The sequence below is a fragment of the Candoia aspera genome, chromosome 2 (assembly GCF_035149785.1).
Source record: "Candoia aspera isolate rCanAsp1 chromosome 2, rCanAsp1.hap2, whole genome shotgun sequence".
Taxonomy (NCBI): Eukaryota; Metazoa; Chordata; class Lepidosauria; order Squamata; family Boidae; genus Candoia; species Candoia aspera.
The window spans coordinates 81,515,234-81,540,572 of NC_086154.1; the positions used below are offsets into that span (position 1 = coordinate 81,515,234).

General features: G+C 38.7%; 1 protein-coding gene across 3 annotated transcripts in view; it reads right to left on the reverse strand.

The window, feature by feature from the left end:
* SEPTIN8 (septin 8) overlaps window positions 1-25,339 on the reverse strand; it is a 69,261-nt gene that overhangs the window by 11,169 nt on the left and 32,753 nt on the right. Inside the window, exons 3-9 of one of the 3 annotated variants that reach the window (XM_063292337.1) lie at window positions 23,876-24,071; window positions 22,032-22,218; window positions 11,827-11,988; window positions 10,140-10,236; window positions 9,190-9,358; window positions 8,766-8,898; window positions 7,117-7,307 (exon numbers count right to left, since the gene is read on the reverse strand). In XM_063292337.1, the coding sequence (XP_063148407.1) occupies window positions 7,117-7,307; window positions 8,766-8,898; window positions 9,190-9,358; window positions 10,140-10,236; window positions 11,827-11,988; window positions 22,032-22,218; window positions 23,876-24,071 (1,135 nt within the window). Of the gene's footprint in view, window positions 1-350; window positions 3,359-7,116; window positions 7,308-8,765; window positions 8,899-9,189; window positions 9,359-10,139; window positions 10,237-11,826; window positions 11,989-22,031; window positions 22,464-23,875; window positions 24,072-25,339 lie in introns of those variants that run through there. The other 2 variants (XM_063292336.1, XM_063292338.1) reach the window with 2 other exon arrangements.

Below are 25,339 nucleotides of genomic sequence, written 5' to 3' on the forward strand. Positions count from 1 at the left end.
AGTATCTATATCTTCCACAACTTGAACATCGTTCAACTCAGAATGCCCCAGCAGGCAAGGCAATTCCGCCAGTGTAGAATCTCCTTAGGTTCGTAGATAAAGCCTTTTATGTTAATAACACATTCTTCATTCAAAATTGAAGCCAGATTATGAAATCATCTCTTTTTTAAATGCAGACAAATCCTAATTCTAATATAAAAATGGCTCAGGAGTGCCGGTATCAATGAGAATATGGTTTCAGCCCAGGTACATCAGCTTTAAGGGTGTAAATGTTATATTTAAATCAATTTTACAAGTATTTTTTTTCCAGTTAGAATTGAATGAAATGTGTAAAAATAAAAACACAGAACTTAAAATGAAATGTAATATTTAATAAAAAGAAGTACAAAGGAAGCTGAAAAAAGTGGTTAAAAAACTATTAAAAGTATAACGTGAGAACAATACATAACACTTCATGAAAGAAATTGATGGGTTCTCCTGTTGACACTTTAAAAATATCATTCAGTATGATTGTCCAGATGGAAGTTTTTGCTTCTGAAAACATAGACCATAAAGTGAACCATTACTAAGAATACACAAGTTTTGAAAAACAGGAAAATATGGAGTAATTAAGGTCAATGGAAGATGCACCTCTCCAATAGTCAAACATTATAGAAAATAATATAGGAAATAATAGGAAAATCCAAATTGATTGTTGTGTTTTCCTGTTTTTCTTCACACAACAGAGGTAAATCTTCAAGCTTAGTTTATGATTTAATTTATGATTAGTGTCACATTATAACAGCTAGTAACTTATTAAATAACAATATATAGAGCTACTAAATGCAATTTGGTCCCATAAAGAAAAAAATGAAGTACCAAATCAGACCTCAACCAAGAAAAGGATATTAGTTTCCACTGGGCAAGACTATTACAAACAGATTAACAAAGACAATGGCAAAATTGAGGCCCATGTTTCACTGAAAATGACATAACACAACATAAAATATGCACTCACATAATAACAACAGTAATATAATAATTAATATATTGTTACATACATTCTGAATGTCTTCATCAGAAATATAGTGCCATTTGGCTATGTTTTCTATGTGTTTTATATTTTATTATTACTCCCACGTTCTTAATTTCCAAAACAGGACAGCATCAAATTGAGGTCCAGAAAGCCAACTGGACGAAAAATATTTTCTGCATAGAAGAGATCTTACTGGCTTTCACAATTATTAGAAAAACTCTAAGCTGCATCACTTTGCATATTTGATATAATTTTATTCTACTGCCCTGCAGTCTCCTTAGTATGCATTAATTTTCAGGCTCATAAGAAACTTTTGTCCCCCAAAGAAAAATACATTTTATTTTACGCCAGTAACCAATCATGTACCAGAACTGCTACCCATTACTGAAATTCTACATAACAATACAATAGATCTATTCTGCACTGCAATTCACCTTCACTAATTATCCAGTTGCTTTTTAGAAAATATATTTATCTTAATAAAGGCACAGCCTTTATAAAAGAAAAAAGATTAAAATGCAAGCCTAAAAAAGTATAACTAACAGGCTTGCAGTTAAAAAGTACCCTTACAGTTTTTTTCATGAGGTTTTTTCCTCTCTTAAAAATATCAAGTAATACTGTAACATGATTTTCAATATATTCAGATATTGGCCATAGGTTAAACAACAAAAGACTGAACAGTATTTCAACATCCAAGCAAGAAGCTTCTGCAAGAGAATGTGCAAAACAAAGAACCTCAGGATCACAACATAGTTAAATTCTACTTTTGAAAAGGGAAGAAAATGCCTGTTAGGTTTGAACAATAAAATGCTGGCAATACTCTAGCACGGACAAAAATTTAAATGGAAGGGCAACTAAAATACTTCCTGAGCAAAAAGTTCTGTGAACAGCTGCCCATTAGACAGTAAGGCAAGGGAGAGAAAATATGTGTCCATCCAGTTCTATGCAATGCACAAACTGGCCCTAACAGCTGCTGTGCATTTGGTTCTCTTACCAATTTTCCGGCAAAGAAAGTTTGCATCCTTTAATGGCATTAAGATCAAGCTTAAACATACTTCACTTAAGCTTGGCTTGATTGTCTGGCAGCCTTATTTATGCAGTTAGGAAAGTTGTATAATTGATTTTCCATCACAAGGAGACACTGTACAGTTGGGAATCTTGCATTTGTCAAGGTCCCTTTGAGTTCTACAGTCCAGTGTTAATTTGGATCTCCATAGGCAACAAACAGACCAACTGGATCCCCAGGACTGCCTGTCATGTACTAAGCTAGCCTTTTCAGACTCACGTTTCAGTTGTACATTTCCCCAAAGCAGGTAACAAAAGAGACAAGATGCATTTAAAAAGCAGACTGTATATAAGTAATAATTTAAATCAGCACAAAAATATGATTTGAAAACCTCTAAACATTTTAACTGGCCTAATTTTCATTGGCCTAATTTTTTTCAAACCCCTGCTGTCAATGCTATCTCCATTTTTTTGCCTTACCTCTATCATAATCAACAAATTATAGTACTTACTTGAAAGTTTCAATAATTATGAACTATTTTAAAATCACCAAAACCAACTTTGCTAAAAACCATAGTTGTACTTAAGGGGAAAGAACCATCTTTAAAAGGAGATTAATGTTGGATGTGGTTTTTAAAAAGTAAAGTGTGATTTTCTATGTTCTACCACTGATTTTGGAGACATTTTTAATTTAGAAATCTGAGGATAGAATTAATTACAGGACTTACATATCTCCTCTAGATCCTATAGCAAACATATGTCCTCTTAAAACTTGCCTGGAGTAATATTTCAGTCATCAACAGAAACTCCAAACTTGGTCATATTATATTCCTTATTTCAATATAAAGTTAAAAGTGTTGCCTCAAAATAGTTTTTGATCAAAAGTAACATTCTGGTTATCTCGGTCTCAAAATAAATTCCAAAAAATGAAAATAAAACAGGTTCCCAATGGCAAAGTTTACGCTGCTTTCTCTCTGCCTCCATTGCATCTTAAATATTGACTAGACATATTTAGGGCCACTTGATACACATACGGTCATTCAAAGAGCTTAAAACAAATATGCTTAAATTAAATCCCCAACATTTCAGAACTAAAAGTGTGAAGAATTTCCACCTTGAATCTGCAAAGGCAAAGCAAATCATTCTCTTTCTTAATAATGCTAATCTCCTGCATGGTCACCATTCATTCTTGAAAGAAGGCAGGTGATGAGTTTTTCATGCTGCTTCCTTTGCACAGTGGGATGGCAGAAGTATTCACAGGGTGGGAAAACAAGCAATTAACATATATATGAATATACAGAGTCCACTCATGGCATTGTAATCTATGTGTGAGATTAACTGAAACAAAAACATAAAAAACATGAATTAAACTATAGAACTTAAATATAATAAAAACATAATAGCATCAAACAAAAGATGATGTGACTCTTTGGGACATACCATATATGCCCAACAAATTACACCTGTCTGAAAAATCTGCAAGCAAGTAATCGCAGCTAAGCCCAACCAATTTATCTTAAACGTAAAGCATTAGATTGGCATATATGAGGCCTTGTGTTCAATCCCTTGCATTTTTCCACTTTTAAGATCTGTGGCAGCAGGACTGGACTATCTCTAAGATCTCAGACTGGCAGGATTGCACAGTGTGAGTCAGTACAGGGTACCTACTTACGTTCCAAGATACCTAGACGGTTGCCAGGTTCAGGAACATTGCATTTAGTGAAATAATAACTTTAACAACCAGAGCAACAGAGTATTTTGAAAGAAATAACTATTCTAGGCATTAGTCTCTTGGGACACAAAGACCTGGGCAAGGTACTAGTAGCTGTTCATCTTCTTTCAACTCCTGTCTTTCTTGGCTGATTGGTCTAGCTGGAGCATATTAATAGGTTGTTGAGGGCAATGTACAAATTCTAAAAATGAAATAAAATAACTGAATGGGATTACCAAATGGTAAATGCACCTTTGTGAAAGGGCCAGGGGCAAGATGCCTTGTAGAACTGGTTGTATGCCCACTGCTTAAAAAAAACAAACCCAATCTGGATCGTCTGGTTCTTAACGACTTAACATTCAGCTGGCTAATCTCCCCTTTCAAGAGAAGGTACTTGAGAGGGTAAAACTGAAGATGGTCCTGAAAGAAAGAAATATCTGGATTCATCCCAGCCTCATTCAGGCCTGATTAGGGGACCAGGTAAGTGTTGATTGCCCAGGTGGGTGAGGAAGGTGTTTTTGTTCTCCTTTTATCTTCTGATTCCCTTTGTGATATCCTAAACTTTCTTTGTAGGTTGGGAACATGGCATTACAGTGATTCCACTTTACCCCCAGATTAGCATTAGGTGAGTATATCTTGGCTTCCTGGCAATTAAGTTATAGAACTCCAAAATGTTCCATTGTTTATAGTGCATTGTACAGCTTTTTATAAACGGATGGAGACCATTCTTGAGTGAAATGGAGGGAAGCCTCACTGATATGTGACAATACAGAGCAACAGTGTTAGGCATCACCTGAGTCAAGCAGACTGTGCATGCTCTTGACCAGTGTCTGGACATGGTAGGCTGGATGAGGATCCTGACAGTACAATGGCAAAGTGACCATCATACACACATTCATTATACATGACATTCTCTTGTCACCTCAGAGAGGGTTGTATGTCCCTTGAAAGAGCAGGTGAACATGTCCAGGGGTTCCCTTGGAGATTTCGACAAAATTGTATTCTGTTTGTAACTGTTTTATATGGTGTGTTTTTTGGGATTGTTTCTACCAACAAAAATACCAGATATGAATTATATAAACAAATAAATCAAGTAATGTAAACTGGGCATCCCTCAATAGGAGATGTCCATATTGACATTCAGCCCAACTCAGATCACAAACTTCCATAATTTTGAAATACAGTAATGACTAAATCTAAATTAATGACATACTAAGAAAGAACAAACAAACAATCTGAATGCGCTGAAAAAGAAGCTCTTTTAGCCGTCCGTGTCCTATCTTTTAGCCTATTATATCTTGGTCTTGCACTCAGATGTGAGCTTGTATGATCTCATAGTAAAAGATGGACAATTTATTCGGGGTAAATATGTACAGGGGACTGCACCGTATCTTAAAATCATTCTGATGAAGATGCACACAGTTACATACCCTTCAGTGCAAACCTTTTCATAGTGCAGCTGCTTCAATTTGTGCCAGGAAAAGGATTCTTTTCCTACAGCTGCAACTTTCCTCCAATTCATTTTAGACATTCCACAATGAAAAAAATAAACGTAACAAAAGTTACCATGAAATCTTGCTTTCTAAATATGTAGATGTCACAATCTAATTTAAGATTAGTTCTATTCCAAGCAAATCTGTAGTTATGACCCTCCCAAATACCAGCACTGTAGGAGGAAAAGTGTGTCAGTTCATGGCAGGAAAAACTAGGAATCTGACTAACACATTTTATTTTGAGGCATAAGCTTTTGTAAGCTACAGCTCACTTAATCAGAAGCACCGAGTGGCTAGACTGCTCTAGGTTTTAAATTGGGATGAGGTGGGGGGGAGAAGGGAGGGGAAGACAAGTTGATTGTGGTTCCAAATCCCAAATATGGTTTTCAAATACCAGCAGAAAGTCAGCTCAGCTGAATTATTTACAGATATCTTGAATCTATATTTTAAATTGTATTTGATTGGAGCTTTTATTGGTTTTATTAACAGCCCAATTTCTATCTATTTTAATACATTTATTATTAGATTATTTATTAAGATTAATTAATTTGGAAAGTGGGAAATTTATTTTCTTGAAATGATCTTGGGTAAGAAAACACAAACAATGAAGCTGTTGTATATTAAAGTACCAAGCTGAAATACAGTTGCTAAACTGTGTCTTAAATGCTGCTTTTCCTTCATTTTTGAATGCTTATCAAAAATAAAATTTCGATCTCTTAATTCAAGACATGATCTACTAGAAGTAGCAGAAGTAGCTTTAGGCATTCTAAATCCCTTTCATTTTTTAGCTGAAGCTGGGCCAAGTAGTAAACTTTGGAAAAATGCATTTTGCTTTTAGCCATCAATTCAGCACAAACAATATGTATTTATGCAAACATTGAAAACGTATCCTATGGAATGTAGGCAGCAGAAAATATGGTATGGCCACTGGTTGGGATTGCTTTACAAGAGGATCATACAGCTTCAAGATAATTGAGACATCCACAGCATCTGAATATGGAGACGGTTCTGCTATAGATCATACAAATCGTACAAATATTAGAGGATAATTCTCTATCCCAAGTAGTAGGCTTTTTAAGAACATGTCTGATATCTGATCCAACCTAACCATTTTCACATTTACTGGCTCAGTGGTCTAGAACATATTTTTCATAGAGCAGATATCAAGCATGTCCAGTTGAAAGGATTTTATTGTAAACCGCCCAGAGTCCACCTTGTTGGGGGGAGATGGGTGGTGATAGAAATTGGAATAATAAATAAATAAATAAACCAATCAACCAATCTTGGGCATCATCATCAGGAAAGGTCTCTGCATGAAAAGCTGAACAGCTGCTGTCAGCAAATATGGCTTAGATGGTCCAGTGATCACATTTTTGGTCCAAACACAGAGCACATTTCAGTTTTAACATACCAACACTGAGAAGGTTAAGTATACATTTATGAAACATAAATCGTACTCTAAAGTTTAGTAGCCACGTATATTCTAAGTGCTTCCTATTGCTCAATGCATTGTTTTCTGCTTTTCACTTTGTAACGCCTGTTTTTGCTGATTTCAAGATCCTGTGCTTCTGGTAGTGCTTAAATATCAAAGATTGCAGAACTCAGCAGTAAAGAATACAGACTTCACTCGCTTCCACAGGGATTAGCAGACCCACCATTCCTTTCAGGAGTCAGGATAATCAAACATCAATCATATTCTCAGATCTAAGAATCATTTATCTCTTTCTCATCTCTTTAAAAGGTATTCCTTTGGTTTATCCTATTAAGATCTGAAATAGTTCTAAACGGGAAATTACATCTTAGGTTTGGTTTGGTTTAAATAACTGTTGCGACATTTTTATATGATCAGCTGTGAATATCTGATCTTGGAAAAGGTACATAACGTGGCTTACTTTTTCTTGTCTTTATCTTTCTTCAGTGGCTGCTGTGAAGTGGCTAGCAGGGACTGACACTGCAGAGTTTCAACAGCCACCTTCCGCCTGTTGAAGGCATTCATCTCCTCCTCTAGCTCTCTTCTCTTCTCCTCCACCTTCCTCTTCTCTTCCTGATGTATTCGCTTGAGATGTTCAAACTTCTCATGCAGCTGATGGGAGAAAAAGGGAAATATAACCCAGGCTCGGTCTGGCACTAAGACCAATCTTGGCCTGCAGTAAGGACTTCTAATGTGGCAGATTACTCCACAGAATCCAATACACATCATAGATGCTGGTTCTGGATGGCAAGATTATATGCTGTTTAGGAAGTGCCTATCGTAGAATAGTCATGTGGGATGTTTCAACTACACAACAAATTTACAACCACTCTGAGCATGGGAAGAAAAAATACCAATTTGCTTAAGGGTTTTTTCCTCACTGCTGAGTTGAAGTGCTATCCTATTTCTGGATGTGTGTGTGTATGTGTGTGTGTAGGGCTAAATAGGATTCCTTAATCCATCTCCCATTAAAAAGCTCCAACCTCACAAACTGGGCCAAAAAAGTGCTCTTGCCTACTACTATTACATCTTCATCTTCATCATCATCATCATCATCATCATCATCATCATCATCATCATCGTCACCATCATGACATTACTATTTATATAGCTGATTGGCCAAAGAAAATTAACAGTACAGCCCCTGGACACAAGTGCACATGTTAACTCTTAAGACTCACATGATTCAGGCAAGATAAATGCATCATGGATGCTCTCTTTGGGCTCAGATTTACATACTTAAAGCCCCTTTACGGAAGCTTCATGAAATCTCAAGACAGGGATTCCAAGCTTTCTGTACCAAATTCCTCTTACGATTTCAGGGTAATGCTTCACAAAACAATATCATTTTTCTGAAATTCCATATTCTCTTATTCTTAATTAGCTGGATTATTTCCTTGAGAATGTATGTAAGTGACTTGTAACGTGCTTGAGTATATAGCAGTTGTTTGTACTGCTAAAGTACAACACGCTTTAGTGACGTAGAGGAAACAAAAAGTTCTACTGTAGTTCCGTTTATTTTAAATAAGTGATTTGCTGCAGAGCACTTTGTGAATTCTACCACAGTTTGCAAATTGATACATGTGCAATTCCATGACTGTAAAATAAGCAGGTTCATGGGAAGTAACAATCCTCTGTGCTACCATCAATTTGGGGCATTTTAAAACAACAATTATGTTAGCTCTTTCACAGGAAAATCGCTCTTCTGACTTTGACTCTTAAGCAGTGTCACATTGTTCAAATGAAACAAAAAGCAAACAGGTTAAAGAAATGGCAGGACTCTCTTTAAGATCCAGACATCTTCCTACAAGCATCTGTTCACATACCTATGCACACCCGCAGAGGTATATAAGAAAAGTGTCTTATTTGTGTCCTACTTCTGAATTTCCAGAGGGATTTGGCTGTCTACCAGTGGAAGCAGAATATTAGGCCAGACTAATCTGTTTAATATAGAAGGATTTGGGGATTCCATTTTTATAGCATTTGATCAATACAGGCAAAACAAAGAGAAAACTCAGTTCTATCTAGTGTAGGAATTTGTGTCTTAAGGTCATTGTCTGCCATACTCACTTCTCTCTCCTTTTCCTTCAGTTCAGACTCAGTCTCCTTGACCTTGTTCACAAACATCTGTCTCATTTCCTCCTCTTTTTTTTGCAGTTCACAAAGGAACTCTTTTCTTTTGGTCTCATACGTTTCTTGAAGGCTGGTTGAAAACACAAGTTCCAAATTGCCCGGACATTAAAACAAAAATGTAAGACACTCTTCAAGGTCACTCTCATCTGAAAATACATACTTTTATAGTCCTTTGAAAAGTTTGCAGGTGTCAGCAAGGGAAAAATACCTTGGACCCACAAAGAGAAAACATGAAGAGATATCATGTCAATGCCACCCTGAGAGCAAAACTCCCACAGACACCAACAGAACTTCCAGCCTTCACAACTCCCTGCAGGGTATTAATGGGAAAAAGAAAGAAAGAAGGGAAATGCTTTCTTACCTGAATGGCTGGTTGTCAGGATCAGTATCCTTGAAGCCCATTTCTTCTAGCTTACATCGCCTATAAAGTTCATAGTGGCGAGCATGAGTTTGCTCCCGAAGATCTTCCATATTGACACGGATCAGCATTTCCCGCAGTTTCAAAAAATCACAGTGGCTTTCATTTTCAACTATTTAAACAAAGAGCAGACATGAAACACACTGGAGAAAATGAGTGGTTCACATGGAGGCAAGCACCTGCACACGCAGGCACACACCCCCTCTGCAGCATTTTTATAAGAACAGCATCCTCCAGAAAAGTAAAGTAGTGTTGCTTTAGGGAAGAGGACCACAGCCTCATGAAGCAAGGTCAGAACCCTCAGTAGACTGCAGACTCCTATGTATATTTTGCTCAGAAGTTAGTCACACTCACTTCAAAGGGGCTAGCTCCCTTGCCACTGTGTTTAATTACATTGCACAAGCAGTTGAAAGAGGTGCTTTGCAATGTGCGGGCACACAGAGAAAGCAACTCCATTTGAATTGTTAAAGACATGTGGAAGTCTGAAACATGACATCTGTGCCTTAATGAACAGCAGAGACGTCCCACGTTTATTCCAAACTATTTCTGAAGCCCTCTTATTCATAGGGTACCAGAAACTACTTGAAGATCAATTTTGTTCTTTGCAAAGCTAATTACAAATATTAAATAAATCATATATCAAAGTGTGATTAAAAGGACTGTTTCTTGACTGTGACATTCATTGGCATCCCAAAACAATGCTTTAATAAGCCCTGTCTTTGTAATACCTATTGAAATATTCTTTTATTCAAATACACACACACACACACACACACACGAGTTAACCAAAACAGATAAAAACGTAGATAAAAACGTAATCATCATCATCTTTAGCAAGCTACAACATACAATGATTCCGACCATTGTTAAACATGTCTGGGGTTCCAGCCTACCTTGTACAACACCCCATGGATACTGCCGAGCTCTCACCGTTTTATTTCCCACTTTTACTTCTTCTGTGCTTCCCACAACAGCAAATGGCAGATGAGCCTTTGAGGAAACACATAACTATACTGTAGAATTCAGGGCAAAACAATGGAACTGTCAAAAGTCCTTTTGACTTTTAATGCAAATTTCCCAATGCAAAACAAGGCAAAAAAGTTTCCCATGTATATGGAATAAGCATGATGTTAAGACAGAACTGCCAGGTCAAAACAAAACAAATCCTGATTTTGAAAGATTATCACTCCACAACCTGTTAAACAAAAAAAAAAAAGACTACTCCAGAATTTTCAGTGAAATCATGTAGAGAATTTAAAAATCCACCGGTTTTGTGAATAATGTTTTTGGCCATCTGTACATACTGCAGTCCGTACCTTTCTATCCATACACAGAAGTTTATTTTGGGGTAGGATGAAATTCCCTTAAGCAGTCATAAATAGAAGAATGAGACAACAAAAACGTTTTTGTTTTTGCAAATTATTATGGGCGTGCAAAAAAATAGTCTGCTATTTTAGTTATCCTGTAGGAATAGCTAGTATAGCAGAATAGCCAAGAGGTTTTTGACCTCAGAGCCATTTTGTCAGATTAAGCTGGGGCCAATCATTTTCTCATTTCTAGAAAATTCTACAAGGATACCAGGTCTGTGTATATTCTGCCCCTAATATGTAAATTTCCAGGAAGGCCAGACAATTTCTATGTGAACCATCTTCTAGAAGATTTGAAACCCTTTATCCTTTGTGCAGTAGTACAAATTCTGTGTTGCCGTGATGAAAATAAGGCATAACTGGCCACATAAATAACCACTTGTATTTTGTTCATCACTTCAAGGTATAACACATGTTAGCTAACTTGTTTTAGGTGATATATATTTTACTTTATAGATTGTAGTATTTTAGATTCATACTTGCATAGGTAATTAACACACCATCATAGTAGTGTATGTTGCATTTTTATTTGTTATTTTATCTTTGTTATGCTAGTATTTTATGAAAAATCTATGTGATTTTTCTTTTGTGTTGTATTTTTTTCAAATTTTGCTGGTCGTTGACCAAATTAACAGTATTTTATTTCTCCCAGCACAACTCACTCCTCACAAGGTTACTGCAAGAAAGGTGAATTCCAAGGTAAGTGGGATATAATGAATACATTAATAAACAAAGTTGAAAAAGCGAGCCTATCTGGCATAGCGGCTAAGGTGATCAACTAGAAACCAGAAGACCATGAGTTCTAGTCCTCCCTTAGGCATCGAAGCCTAACAGCCAGTCATTCTCTCTCAGCTCAACCCACCTCATAGGATTGTTACTGAAGAGAAATAGGAGGTGGGAGCTTTATGTAGGATGTCTGATATTCCACACTGAATCACTGGTTTAGTTTGGTTTTGATCAGGCTTAACAAGTGTGTGGAAACCAGCTTGTTTAGAACCAGAGGTATACCAAGTTTCAGCTGTCCATGCGTATATAACAGCAGCCACTCCAGACAAAGAGAATTCACTGCTTCCTTGCACCACACCCAATTGAGAAACAGAAGGAATAAAGACTATTATAATGGAATTCACCAGCTAACACAACATACAATTTCTCAGTGTCACTGCTATAAATACAAAACCATACACTTGTGGAGAATAAGCATGCTACTTACGTTCATCACAGAGTTAATCTCAGCTACAGCATCATCATCAGTGGGGAACTGATAGATCTGCACTCCATTACTGACCAGTTCGCTCATTATCTTAATCTTAAACTTGTGCAACTCACTCTTGGAAATAGTGTCAGCCTTGGCAATGATAGGAATAATGTTCACCTGGGACAGCAGTGGAAAACCAAAGAAATAATTAAAAACGGAGTTTCCTGTAATCAGTCATGAATTAACCACAGAATGGATTAACGCCAGCTAGGAGTGCAGGCAGAATTAACTATTAAATTAAAAGTGGCTGAAGGATGAATGTAAAAAGCACTAGGAATAATACATTTAGCAAGATTCTACAAAATGAATAAGAAATATCAAAGGATATGATTTTTTATTAGCGTTAAATTGGTCATTAAATTACTGGATTAGTAATATGGTTCCCTTAGCACAGTAGGAGCATTTTGACTGGTATGATTCCAAACTTTGCGACACTGAATAGAAATAATGTAATTGACTAATTTAATATTTATTTGAGGTTAGGAATTTAAGGCAAAAAAAGAGGAAATTAATCCCGGCCCAAAGCCTGATGATTCCTATTCCATTCTCACAGGTGTGACAAAGTCAGGGGATTCAGAAGAGGGGCTTTTGAATGAATAAGCCCCTCTTCCCATTTTTTCCCACTGAGATAGCTCCCATCTATTTAGGAAATAGGGGGAAAATCAGGAAGCAAAAAATCTCCCATTTCTTCGTGCAGAGACAAAAGCACATCATGGAAAGCAACAGGTCTTCCCATGCATGAAGCATCTCTGGGGAAACAGTGAGGTTCTAAGGAGGACTTCTAACAGGTCACATGCAAACACTTTGCAGGTCATCTGGGTCATGGGCTGGAAGATCTCTCCCCTGATTTATGTATCATGAGTAACATACTACTACTTTCCCAGTAAAGTCCACATGCTATATAAATAAAAACAGGAGTAGACATGGTTTCAACATCTTATCTTGTAACCCAATAATCTTATCAATAACTGAGTAATATGTTATTCTGTGCATTTCTTGTGTGGTTTTGGCCCTGAACCAGACAGCTGGTGTACTGCAGTGGTTAAGGCACTTAATTTGGACCAGGAAAACGGAGGTTCAAATCCCCACTGAACCACATAACTCACTAGCTGAATCAGTCTCTTTCAGCCAAACCTCTCTCACAAGGTTAAATATTGTTATGGTGATAAAATGAGAAGAGACTCAGGTTTTGAGTTCTCAGAAAAAAAAGATAGGATACAAATATGGCAACAACACCAGAACACAAAAAGATATTATTTCTTAAGGGCTTATACTGTATCTTGATATAAGGAAATACCATGATATTTTCATCAATAACATCATAAAATATGGGCTAGATCATAAAATGATTAGATGGATTCATAATGGGTTAAATGACCATATCCAAAGAGTACTTGTAAATATGCTTGGTGAGTAGAGTTAAGTGAAGTGCCACAGGGCTCAGTCCTGGGACCTGTACCTTTTTCTTAATGACATGGATGAAGGAGCTGAGGGAACAATTATCAAATTTGCAGATGACACAAAACTAGGATGAGTGGTTAACATTGTGGAAGACAAAGAGAAGATTCATGAAGATCTAGACATGTGGGCCAAAATGAACAGGATGAAATTTTACAAAAAGCAATGTAAAGTCCTACATAGGTGGAGACAAAAAGAAGTACAGGATGGGAAGAAGACTTGATTTAGCAGAAATGCATATGAAAAGAATCTGGGTGCCCCAGTAGATTCAAGCTGAACATAAGGCAAGATGCAGCTGCTAAAAAGACAAATGCTATTTTGGAATGTATTTCAGGAACACAGTGTCCAGATCTTGGGAAGTAATTGTCTCATCCAACCTCACCTTGGTTAAGCAATATAGGGAATACTGTGTCCAGTTCTGAACAGCACCATCTAAAATGGATATCAACAAGCTGGAGCAAGTTCAAAGAAGGGCTATCAAGATGTAAGGGAACTGGAAACCTTTCACTGGAATAGTGAAAGGAACTGGGTATGTTTAGCTTATAGAAGAGATGACTGAGAAAATATATAACAGTCTTTGGATAACTAAAAGATTTGTTTTCTGTTCCGCTGCTGGACAGGACATGAATCAATAAGCTGAAACCACAGGGATGTAAATTCAGGTTAAGCATCAGGAGGAATTACCTAACATTAAAGCTGTCAGCTAGTGGAATAGGTTGCCTTATGAAATGGGACGTTTCCCTTCACTGGAGGTCTTCAAATGGATGCTAGATAGTTAAGTATCCAAAATGCTTTGACAAATCCTGCCCTGTGAAGGGGGTCAGACTAGATGACTTCTGAAGCACATTCCAACTCTGTAATTTTTCACAATTCTTTGTAATGTAAAATAAATTTGATTTAATAATAAAAATATGAATTAAATAGTTGATATATAAATACAGCTTAATTTATGTATCTCCTATTCTCTTTTGAAAGCTATTTAAATCCTAAGTTTTCCTGTTTAGGGAAAAAAATGAGGAATCCATGAGATTTATCAATCTCATTTGATAAAAATAACACATGCCTTTAAAAAGCATTCAACAGACAAGCTGACAAACAAAAGGTTCCTCTCTGTATGCTGCTGAACATTAACTGATTTTGTTGGCACATCAAAAGAAGAGACTCAGGTGCAAAAATGCAAATTATGGAGCAAGTAGGCAAGGTTTTTAAAAAGGACATCCTGCCTTTTACAGAAATACTTCCGTACTCTAAGATAAACAAGCTACTTGTTTCATTCAGTCAAGACTAGTGCAGTCTTTTACAACTCTGAAGAAGGGAATTGTGAGACTAGGTCCTCTGCTGAGTGATCCTGCACTACTTTGATCCAGATTGCCACACCAGGATGCACCTTGACTCAAAATACTAAGCTGCTCTGTCTCAAGACAAAAGTGGGATGATTCAATCTGGCCACTGGAAACAGGCCTCTGAACATGCACAGAAGTTTTTTTTCCCCCACCTCCAAATCAAATGGCTTGGCCACCTGGATCAGCACTTCAAAGGGAAGTGCTATTTCAATCTAGGACACCACTTCAAAGGAATGTTTCAATCAAAGCTTGGCAAAAGCAAGCTGCCCCTTTGAATACCACATGCACACTTAATGGAAATGAAAGGAGAAAGCAGCATTTGTAACCACAACAAGCCTCATTCCAACTGCATGTTCATGCCAAACCCAGTCCCCTTCAGATGCTTTGGACTGGAGCTTCCAGCAGCCACAAGTAGCACAGCCAAAGGTCCAATATGACAGGAGCTGCAATTCCACAAAATCTATAGGACACCTTCATTAATGCAATTCCACAAAATCTATAGGACACCTTCATTAATGCAATTCCACAAAATCTATAGGACACAGTCACCTGAGCAAGGCAATAATACAAAATAAAACTCCTGTAAAAATGCTCTGTAACTGATTAAATATATTTTGCACATCTGGATTGGCAGAATATGTTTTTGGATATGCTCACTATGATGCTACCACACAACTAGTTAATATCTTTCATTTTACTAACGCCTAGCCCATTCCTAACATTCATATTTACGGATCTGACACTAGAAGGGAATACATATCCATGTCCTTAATCCCTGAAGTAGCACAACCTAGTTGTTCAATTATCTTTGGCATAGGTTTTGTGGCTGCTTCAAGAAAGGTGACATTTTGGGCGATTGCCAGAATTTTTGACAAGTGTTTCTCCTCCTTGTTCATACAACTACTGGACTTGAGTTGGTGTTGGATTAGGACCCATGAAGATTAAGATCTCCTTGATTAAAGACCCCATGAGGTGGAACGAACTGACTCAGCTCCAGCGAGTTGAACCGGCTCCAACCGATTGATGCAATCCACTACTAGGGCTGCAGCCTCATACAGCCACCTCAGTTACTTTCAGCTCCCCCTCATCTGGCTCTTTGCAGGATCAGCCACCACACTTTTGATGGATGCAGCGCCCCATCTTTCCATCGTTTCCTTTGGCAGAAAATACAACTAACCGTCTAGGGCTGGGGGCTTGTGCCCGTCCTCTTTCCTACCTTTGCTGGATCAGAAGGGGATGGGGATGTGGAGGATGTAGCAACTCCCTGAGAGAGGCTTAGCATCTTCCTTGTGAGTTAAATGTGCTGGGGATCACACTCTGCTGCCCAGGCAGATGGTACTGCTCATGTCCCCTGTACTGGCTCTCTTCCCTTTCCCTTGGAAATGCCACTGTTTTGGCTCCTCTTTCCTGCTGTCACTTTAGAAGATGATAAGGTGGGTGGTAAGGCCATCAATGGAAGCTATCTCCTTATAGGGAAATTCCTGGCACTTGCAGTCACTGGGGCAGTGTTTCTCAACCTTGGCAGCTTGAAGATGTGTGGACTGCAACTCCCAGGATTCCCCAGCCAGCACTGGCTGGGGAATTCTGGGAGTTGAAGTCCACACATCTTCAAGCTGCCAAGGCTGAGAAACACTGCACTGGGGAAATACCAGCGGGAATGCTACCTGGCCGCCATATGTACCCTTTAAATTTGGTGGTATCCCTCACATTTCTCAGCTGGTAATCATGCATGGTGCTCTCTCTTCTTCAACTTGCCCCCAACTGCTGGGGGAAGAGGCAATTCGCATCTACAACCTGCTAGGGGCATTTCTGCTCCATTGTGATGGACTACAGTAACGCAGCTGATTCTCAGGAAGGAAGGAGCACATTCTGGGGGGTGGGGACAAGACAAGAGACAACCCAGACCAGAGCTGGACCATGAGAAGAGAAAGAGATTCAGAGTAGCCCCACCCTAGAACCTCCCTGGATTGACTCTCTGTTGTTCTTGGGCTGGGCCTGACATCCGTGGAGGTGATCCTTAATGGTTGGTGGCTGACTGTGAGATCAGCGAAGGTGCAGCCTGGTATTTGGTTGTTGAAGACTACATTATGTTCTATATCCAACTGGGCCCCAAAACCCAGATATGCAGAAAATAATCTTGGAAGTCTTCCTTTATATCACTGAGTACTTTGGAGTGAGGAAGAAGAGGGAAAAGAAGAAAATTGGTAGCCCAGCCCTTCTGACTCTTGGCTCTGACTTAGCTTTTACTCACACAAACTGCACTTGTCACATGCAGGCAATCTGGACCCCAAGAGAGTAATGTCTGTGGATCCAACCCCTTCACACACACACACACACGGAAAATGCACGTATGGCAAGAGATTATTTCCAGACATCTGCCAGCTCTTGTAGTGCATATGGACCACTATGGAGAACTTCCTGACTGCAGAGGAGCCTTTCTGAAGATCCAAGTAAAGCAAAACTCCTGTCTCCCCCCACAAAAAGTGCTAGCTGCATATGGTGTTTTGCATCTCAGCTTTTGCCTTTAACATCCTCGAGAGTTTTGTGAAGTAACAGAATTTGGAAATAGCTGGCAACCAATAAAAGCGTTAACACTTCTTATAGGAGATTGCTTGACTATTCATTCACTGGCTTCTCAATTAGTTTTACAAAGTGGGTATGTTTAGATTTTATCTTTTAAGTGATAAAAATGTGTGTGTTCCAAAAAAAATCTACCAGCAGGAAATCTAAAAATCTAAAAGCAGTGTTATAAAAAGAATCACACCACTTCATTGAAATTAAGCTTCAGGTTGAACACCTGGCCACATACTGAGGCACAACAACATTGAAAATTGCTTTCCTAATGGCCACAGAAACAAAAAGACAAAGATCCCCAGCAAATTCCAATGGATGGGTGCACAGAATCCTGAGAGTGGGATGATCCTAGAGGTCATCTAATCCAACCCTTCTCTGTTGCGGTACCCGCCCTCTGGAATTCCATCCCCCCCCCCCCGAGATCCAGATGGCTCCAATCCCCATGATGCTCAGGAATCTAGCTCTGTCCCTCTTACCATTCTGCAAGTCCCTCAAGACCTGGCTATGCCATCAGGCCTGGGGGTCCCAGGGATATCTTGTGATGGCTTTCTTACTGCACATCATCTTCTCTTGTTCTCGTGCTTTTTATAGTTTTTATAATGAATGAATGTTTTTATATATTTATTGGGTTTTTTTAATTAAGTGTTGCATGCTGCCCAGAGTCACTTTTTTGTGAGATGGATGCCCACACAAATTTGACAGGTAAGTAAATAAATGAAATAAAACTATTAAAGACCTGGCTATTCTCCCAGGTTCTGGAGCAGAGTGAAGGCTGAGCCCCTGCTGGATGGGTTTTCTTTGGTTATATTTTGTTTCTGAGGCCATTCATGATTCTGTGTGTGTGTGTGTGTGTGTGTTTACTTTTAATTGTAAGTGACCCAGAGTTGTTGGGAGTTGGGTGGCCTATAAGTTGTATATGTGAATGAATAAATAAATAAACTCCCCCCTTGGTGCAAGATCCACTAGAGCAGTGTTTTTTAACCTCAGCACCTCTGACAGATGGCCATCCAACTGCTTTTTGAAGAACTCTGGTAAAGAAGAACTCACCACATAATGTGGCAGCTTGTTCCACTGGCTGGCAGCATATACAGCCAGGAAGTCCCTCCTAGTATCCTTCCCTGTAGTTTTAACCTACTGGTTCTGATCCTGCTCTCTGAGGCAAGAGAGAGGGAGTTCACTCCCTCTACTGCATGACAGCCTTTCAAATATTTGAAGACTGCTATCGTATGTCCCCTCTTTTCTGTAGACTAAATATAGTCAGATCTTTTAATCATTCCTCACAGAGCTTGGTTTCTCCAGACCCTTCACAGCTTGGTAGCCCTCCTCTGAACTTGCTCCAATCTGTTATTGTCCTTTGGGAACTGTTGTCCCCAGAACTGGACATGGAGATCTGAACAGAGTAGAAGAGCCTGGAACAATTACTTTCCATGATCCAGACTTTATGCTCTTGTTAATGCAAGATAGTGTTTGTCGTCTTAATACCTGCATCACACTGCTGGCCCTTGACAAAGACACCCAGATCTTGTTCTTTTTCCTTCTCCAGTGAAGAAATTGTCATCACTGGCTAGAATACAAAGAACTATATAAGAATAGTTCTGTGGACCTACAGAGGCTCTGGAGTTACTTTTGTCAAATAGCAAGTTGTGCCTAACTATGGAGCAAGGTGATGTTTAGTTTCAAATGCAGAAGGGGACATAACTTGCAAATCAGCTGTTATAAGAAAAATCAGAGCACATTGGGTAACTTTTTACCATACAGTTCACTGATGTCCTAGCAGGTAATCTACCAGTTTTCAAACATGCATCCATTTGAAGCCTCATGACATCTATAGTCTTCTCAACTTTATCTTCCTATAGTATTTCTAGGGCTTGGAGTGAATCTAAATCCTGATATTTGAGATTATCACAAGGAAAAAGCCAAGCATGGAGCTAGAATAAAGATGCACAACACATATTTATTCTTATTTACCAATATAACAAGAGTCAATCACAAAAGTCCTTCTAAAGTAGCAGGTATATGGAACTATACCTTACTGTGTTATATGTGTGAGTGAAGGTGAAAGGTCCCCTGTGCCAGCACCGAGTCATGTCTGACCCTTTGGGGGGGACACTGTTTTTGTGACGTTTTCTTGGCAGACTATAGCGGGATGGTTTGCCATTGCCTTCCCCAGTCATCACCTTCCCCAGCAAGCTGGGTCCTCATTTTACCAACCTCGGAAGGATGGAAGGCTGAGTTGACCTGAACCGGCTACCTGAGAATCCAGCTTCCACTGGGATCGAACTCGGGTTGTGGGGAGAGTTTCAGTTGCAATGCTGCTGCCTACCACTCTGCGCCATAGGGGGCTGTGTGTTACATGGCAAAGCAGAATAGGTTGGTTCCTTTTAATTTTCCCTGGTTTAGAGTTTAGAGTTTAACTAATTCTTTAGAGTTTAGAGTTTAACTAACTCTAGCTAGTTAAATGAACAGCTAGAAGTGTATCAGTTCCATCTGACTAGTTTGTTTCAACTGCAATCCCAACCACCTATTATTTAGCTTAAGAATTCAGCTTTGAAGATGAGTTTTTGGCTGTCTGGAAGTAATTAGATTCAGGAGGCAGCAGATGGTTTGGTTATGAGTTCAGCTGCACACAAATGCACAATGGAAGAGCAAGCTGGACAAAAAGGTCGCCCACTGATGAAGTCACATTCATGAACAAGATTCCTTACTATCACAGAAAACCCAGACTGTCTACCAAAGTCTTACATCATCCTGCTGACTCTGCTGAACTGCTGAGCATCTGCCCCCATCAATACATAGCCATTTCAGATGCTTACCAAAATACATCTTTGCTGAGCAGATGTTTGATCTCCAGCAATACATATCATATCTAAATCATAGTCTCAGAAGAGAGAAACAAAGGGGCTGGAAAAGGAGAGCATTATTTCCTACTTAATTATATGACAAATATTTTCATTTTTCAATCTTTCCCCTGAATTTCTTTATTTCTTCTCCACCGTAGCACATTCTTCAAAGAAACAAAATTCAGGATAATAGTTGCAGCCTTAAGAAAAGTGCAGTATATTCTTTGGGAAGTATTCACACTGCTTGAGCTGGGCAGAAATGAGGAAGGGGAAAATATTACACAAGTTTTGTGGTCGAGGTCTACATCCCTAGTTATCCCCTGTTTTTACAACTCATTTCTGATCTGTTATTTCATTGCAAGACCAATTAATTAAAACCAATTATTCAAACCCAAGTCCCTCTTCACCTGGGACTCTTTAGGGCCAGACTGCAGAGCTAGAGCACAGAAAGGAGGAGACCAAAGAACAGCCCAGTGTTCACCTAGAGACAAGTCTTGGGACCCATTACAGCCATGGGACTGGGTTTATGGGATTCCCATCTGTAATCCATATCAGGGTTAAGCAAAGATGGTGCTGTTCTTCACCTCTTCAGCAGAAAACCTTCTAAAGTATCTGAAGAAGAGATTTTATGGCCAGAGCCTAGCTTGAAAGTTGTCAATGCTTATCAAGTTGTCAATGCTTATCAAGTGACAGGAGGATCTCACATTATATGAAGATTCCCAATTACTATCATGTCTACTGATATCTCCAGTAGTCAGACTGATTTCTGCATGATCCCATACATCAGATCTATTCAGAGGTAAGAAAAATATCATGTCCAGAAAGCTACAGCCACATACAAATATACTGGCCAACATCTACATATCCAGTATCCAGCCCAAGTGCAAAATCAAAAGCATACTGTATAGGTAGGTAACAAAATTAGTGGGGATGGCGTAGTACTGCTAAAATCCAGACCACTAGATGGCAGCAAAGAGTTAAAGAGATTTTTTTTACCTCTTTGCTGCCATCTAGTGGCCTGGATTTTTAAAACCCATATCTGGTTATCCTAGGATGAGGAAACTAATTAGCATTTTCTAGCAAATTAGATGCTGCTGCTGCTGTTTAGAAATATTGCTGCTTCTTTGTTTCTTTTATGTTTTAAAAGGTCACTCATTAGGATGAGCATTATAGTTCTTTTTTGTGCACATGAATCTCTTTACATCAATGACCTTTGCAGTGTGCCTCCAGATCCCCTCGCAGCATGAACTTCAGAAGACCGGCTGTTCCTCTTTGATCACCATGTAATAAATTAAATGACTAGTTGTCAGCTAGGTTCCCTGAACACAGGCAGCAAGGAAGCAATTGAAAGTATTCTGAGGAGGCCCTATGTTTGATGACCACATCACAAAGAGGCTGCTGCCTTAGATGCTCCCACAGCAATGCTTTATATCCTACTGGTTTCTACATCAGAACATCTGCAACTCACAGAACCTGATTCAGGGGGTTTATATCCCTGCAACTTGTCCAGTACGATCTTTTCCACCCAGCTGTTGAAATGCTCTTGCTCTAAGGGCTGCAATAATGACTAAGGTCCATATACAATTACCCTCATTTTTTTTGTTCACATCTAAGTATGATGCAGCTTGTAATGCTGAAGCTGCATCACAGTTTTGGATTGCCAAGGTAATGGCATTTAGGAAAACACAATCAACAGAATTTGGTTAAAATGATTCCAGTGTTTGTATACAATTCTTGTGGGGTTAGGTAGAAAAGATCTTCTGATAAAGAGAAGGATTAGAGTTCTATGAAATTTTTGTTCAAATAATCTGATATTAATTTATGCTTCCAGATCACTGAAGGAAAACTCCTGACCAAGCAAATAATTAAGACAGATAATAAGTAGGTAGAGAGATAGGTAGATAAAAATAAAAGCCAGTACTTGTGATGATGGGGGGATACTTACCTTACTATCTAGCTTTTTCATGGTCACCAGGTCCAAGGACTTCAATGAATGGCCAGTTGGAGTGATAAAATAAAGGCAGACATGGATTCTTGTATCATGATAATTAAAGAGGGAACGTCGGATTTTTAGCTCTTCTTGCAAATAATTTTCAAACTGCGTGTCAATATAATCTACTATTGGCCTGTAACTAAAAAAGAATTCCATTAGCAACTTGAATGGTACCATTCATGAAGAATGACTAAATGCTTTCAACATGACTCCATGTTTCCATCTACCAAAGTTTCATAAAATCTGAGTAAAGGAGATGCTGAAAAACTTCTAGTGCTGGCTGAAACAGACTAAACAAAAGTTAGCAGAAGACTGTGCATGTCAGAAGTGCTGAACTAGTTCTGAACTAGTGCTGAATTTCAGCTTCAAGCATCTCTTACCATTGACTGTGCTGGTGTACGCCAACTGGGAATTGTATGATGACATCTGGCAATCATGGATTCCCACACCAGGATTACAGCAAGCATAGTGACCTCTAAAGCTATTATCTCCAAACTACAGATTGATTTCATAGCAGGAACTGAAACGCCCTTCTACAAGCAGCAAATACTTCTCCTGCTGTGCAAGGTCCTCCTGGTGTGCACCTTCTACTCAATGACCTTTGGCTGCTTCTTTCTGTGAATGGAGAACTACAGGCAGAATAAAGCCACTGTAAGTCATGGAAGCTCACCGAGTGACTTTGGACCAGTTACTTTACAAGACTGTTGAAGGGATAAAAACTGGAAGAGGAAGTGTTTGATGACTTGAGCTCTTGGAGCAAAGGCTGGATATAAATCAAATGACTAAATGAATGTTAGAGTACACACCAACAATTTGACTGGAGGAGTTCCTTGCAGTAAAAATAACAGGCATATCTCATCAATTTCTGCTAGCCCTCAGAATCTTTGCTTTAAATTCTCCTTCAGACTAGCATTCAATTGTTAGGCTCCTTTAAGGTACAAATGAAATCATGGATTAACTGCAGAATCTCCAATCTAGGACATTTTCTGCAGGTTGACTTGTAATATAAGACCAGTCCTGTTGTAGTACATGAAACCCACTACTTACAGAATCCTGGAAGTCACTCAGAACCTTTGGGAACTGAACAACATAGAAACCAAAGTCCATAATAAATCACTCCTGTTTCCTATGACGACCCTCTGGGAAGCTCACATGTAGGATATGAAAACAACAGCAGTCTCCTGTTGTTGTTAAGTACTGGGAAATACAGCAGATACAAGCACCCTTGTCTTTATTTTGGAAGGAAGAGGTATAGCAGCTGCCATCTCTCACATGAAATGGACAAAACTGATTCCAGCCAGCTTGTATGGGGAAATGGGAGGAAGGGAATCAGGATATCTGACTGAGGCAAGAAGAGCCCCAAAGCCTCACTCTTTCATCTTCCTTTCAACATGTGCACAACCCAGGAATTTACATTAGAGCCGGTAGAGAAATTGAGAATGAATATAGCTTGCACGCTCAGTATCAGAAATGTAGAGCCATCATTAACTCTTTAGTTTCTTATCAGACCTAATGGAAACGTTACTAAATTTGACAATTGTATGGATAGTGATATAGCTTAGCCATGAGGTGGCAATGGATTGTATTTTATCTGGGTGACATCTATAATTTCCTATTACTGTTCTCTTCTTCTCTGCTTCCTGACTTCTATGTCCTCTAAGCCTTCCATTGCAGATACTGTAAGCAGCTGATTCCAAGCACTATATATAAGGTCCTGTGTTCCAGGTGGAATATACATATTCTTTTCCCATCAAAACACTGCAAAGGTTTCTGGACCAAACTGGAAAGTGACTTGCCTTTCATCTTTATTAATCTGATCTCCAAATCCCACAGCATCTACAATGGTCAGTTTCAGGTGGACATTGCTTTCCTGCAGATCATAAGTTCGTGGCCGTAAACGGACTGCGTGCTCATAGTGACTGGCTTCCTCTGTCTCAAATGTTGTATTAAAAAGAGTGTTCATCAGGGTAGATTTCCCAATGCCGGTTTCACCTACAGGAATGTAAAATATTTATTCAAACAGTGATCAACAAAACACTGAAAAAAAGAGAACAGCATACTTAAGGACCAACTCATCTTTTCACATTTAAATTTTCAGTATTGATAAAGTTTAGTCCTTTTCACTTTTAAAAACCTATGATCTTGAGATACTTTTCCAGATATAAAATGGAAAAGCACCAAAACATCATGAACAATAAGGCAAACATTTGCAGAATCTCAACATGATCCAGAACAACCTACAGTGCCAGGAGAGTACTCTGCCCTTAATTATGACAAAAACACACCTTAAAAAAAGCAGTTTTTAAAATCGTAGTTAATGGCAAAAACATCCTTCCAGGAATTTGTGTGCATTTTAATACATGGTTTTTTAAAAAAAAATCTGTTCAATCATGTCCGATTTTTGGAGACTGCCTGGACAAGTCCCTGCAGTTTTCTTGGCAAGGTTTTTCAGAAGTGGTTTGCCACTGCCTTCTTCCTAGGGCTGAGAGAAAGTGACTGGCCGAAGGTCATCCAGCTGGCTTTGTGCCTAAGACAGGACTAGAACTCACAGTCTCCCGGTTTCTAGCCTGATGCCTTGACCACTACATCGAACTGGCTCTAATACAAGGCTAGGCATTAAAAATTCTTGGTGCTTTATGATGCAAGTATGTGTGTTGTTGGCAAAGTTAGAAGATCAGATGGGAACTGAATCTAGAAATATTTGCCCCTGGCTATGGCAGGCAACTACTTTATGCATGTGCAAGAATGGAGCTGAGTTGTTGGCATGGCACCAAACTATTGAAACATGAAAGAACAAAAAACATTCAAAGCTGGCCCAGATCCTCTAATACAGCAATACCGACTCTATGTATTTGTTCAGCTGATCAGTACTGAATGCAGAACATATCAAGTGACTTAAAATCAAAGCTTAAAATGTTCCTTTTCCTAGGAAAGGCATCACATTACATCTTGTGGCAGACTATGAAGACCAGGTCTTGGAAGCAAGTGAAAGCTGAAACTTACTTAAATATCTTTTAAAGTACAGCTTAAATCCTGTGAGACTGTCACCATAAATAAAAATTAAAATATTTTAGGTATCTAAAATACCTCCTTGCTAATCAACTCAGAAAAAATAAATGTCTAAACATACATTAAACAGTTTGTTTAGCAAGTACCTAAACACTTTTAAGCCACAATTTCTATACATAAGAAGCCAGGAATTGTAGAAACTGAATCTGGGCGACTTAATGAGCCAGAAGGGTGACAGAATTAGATAGCTG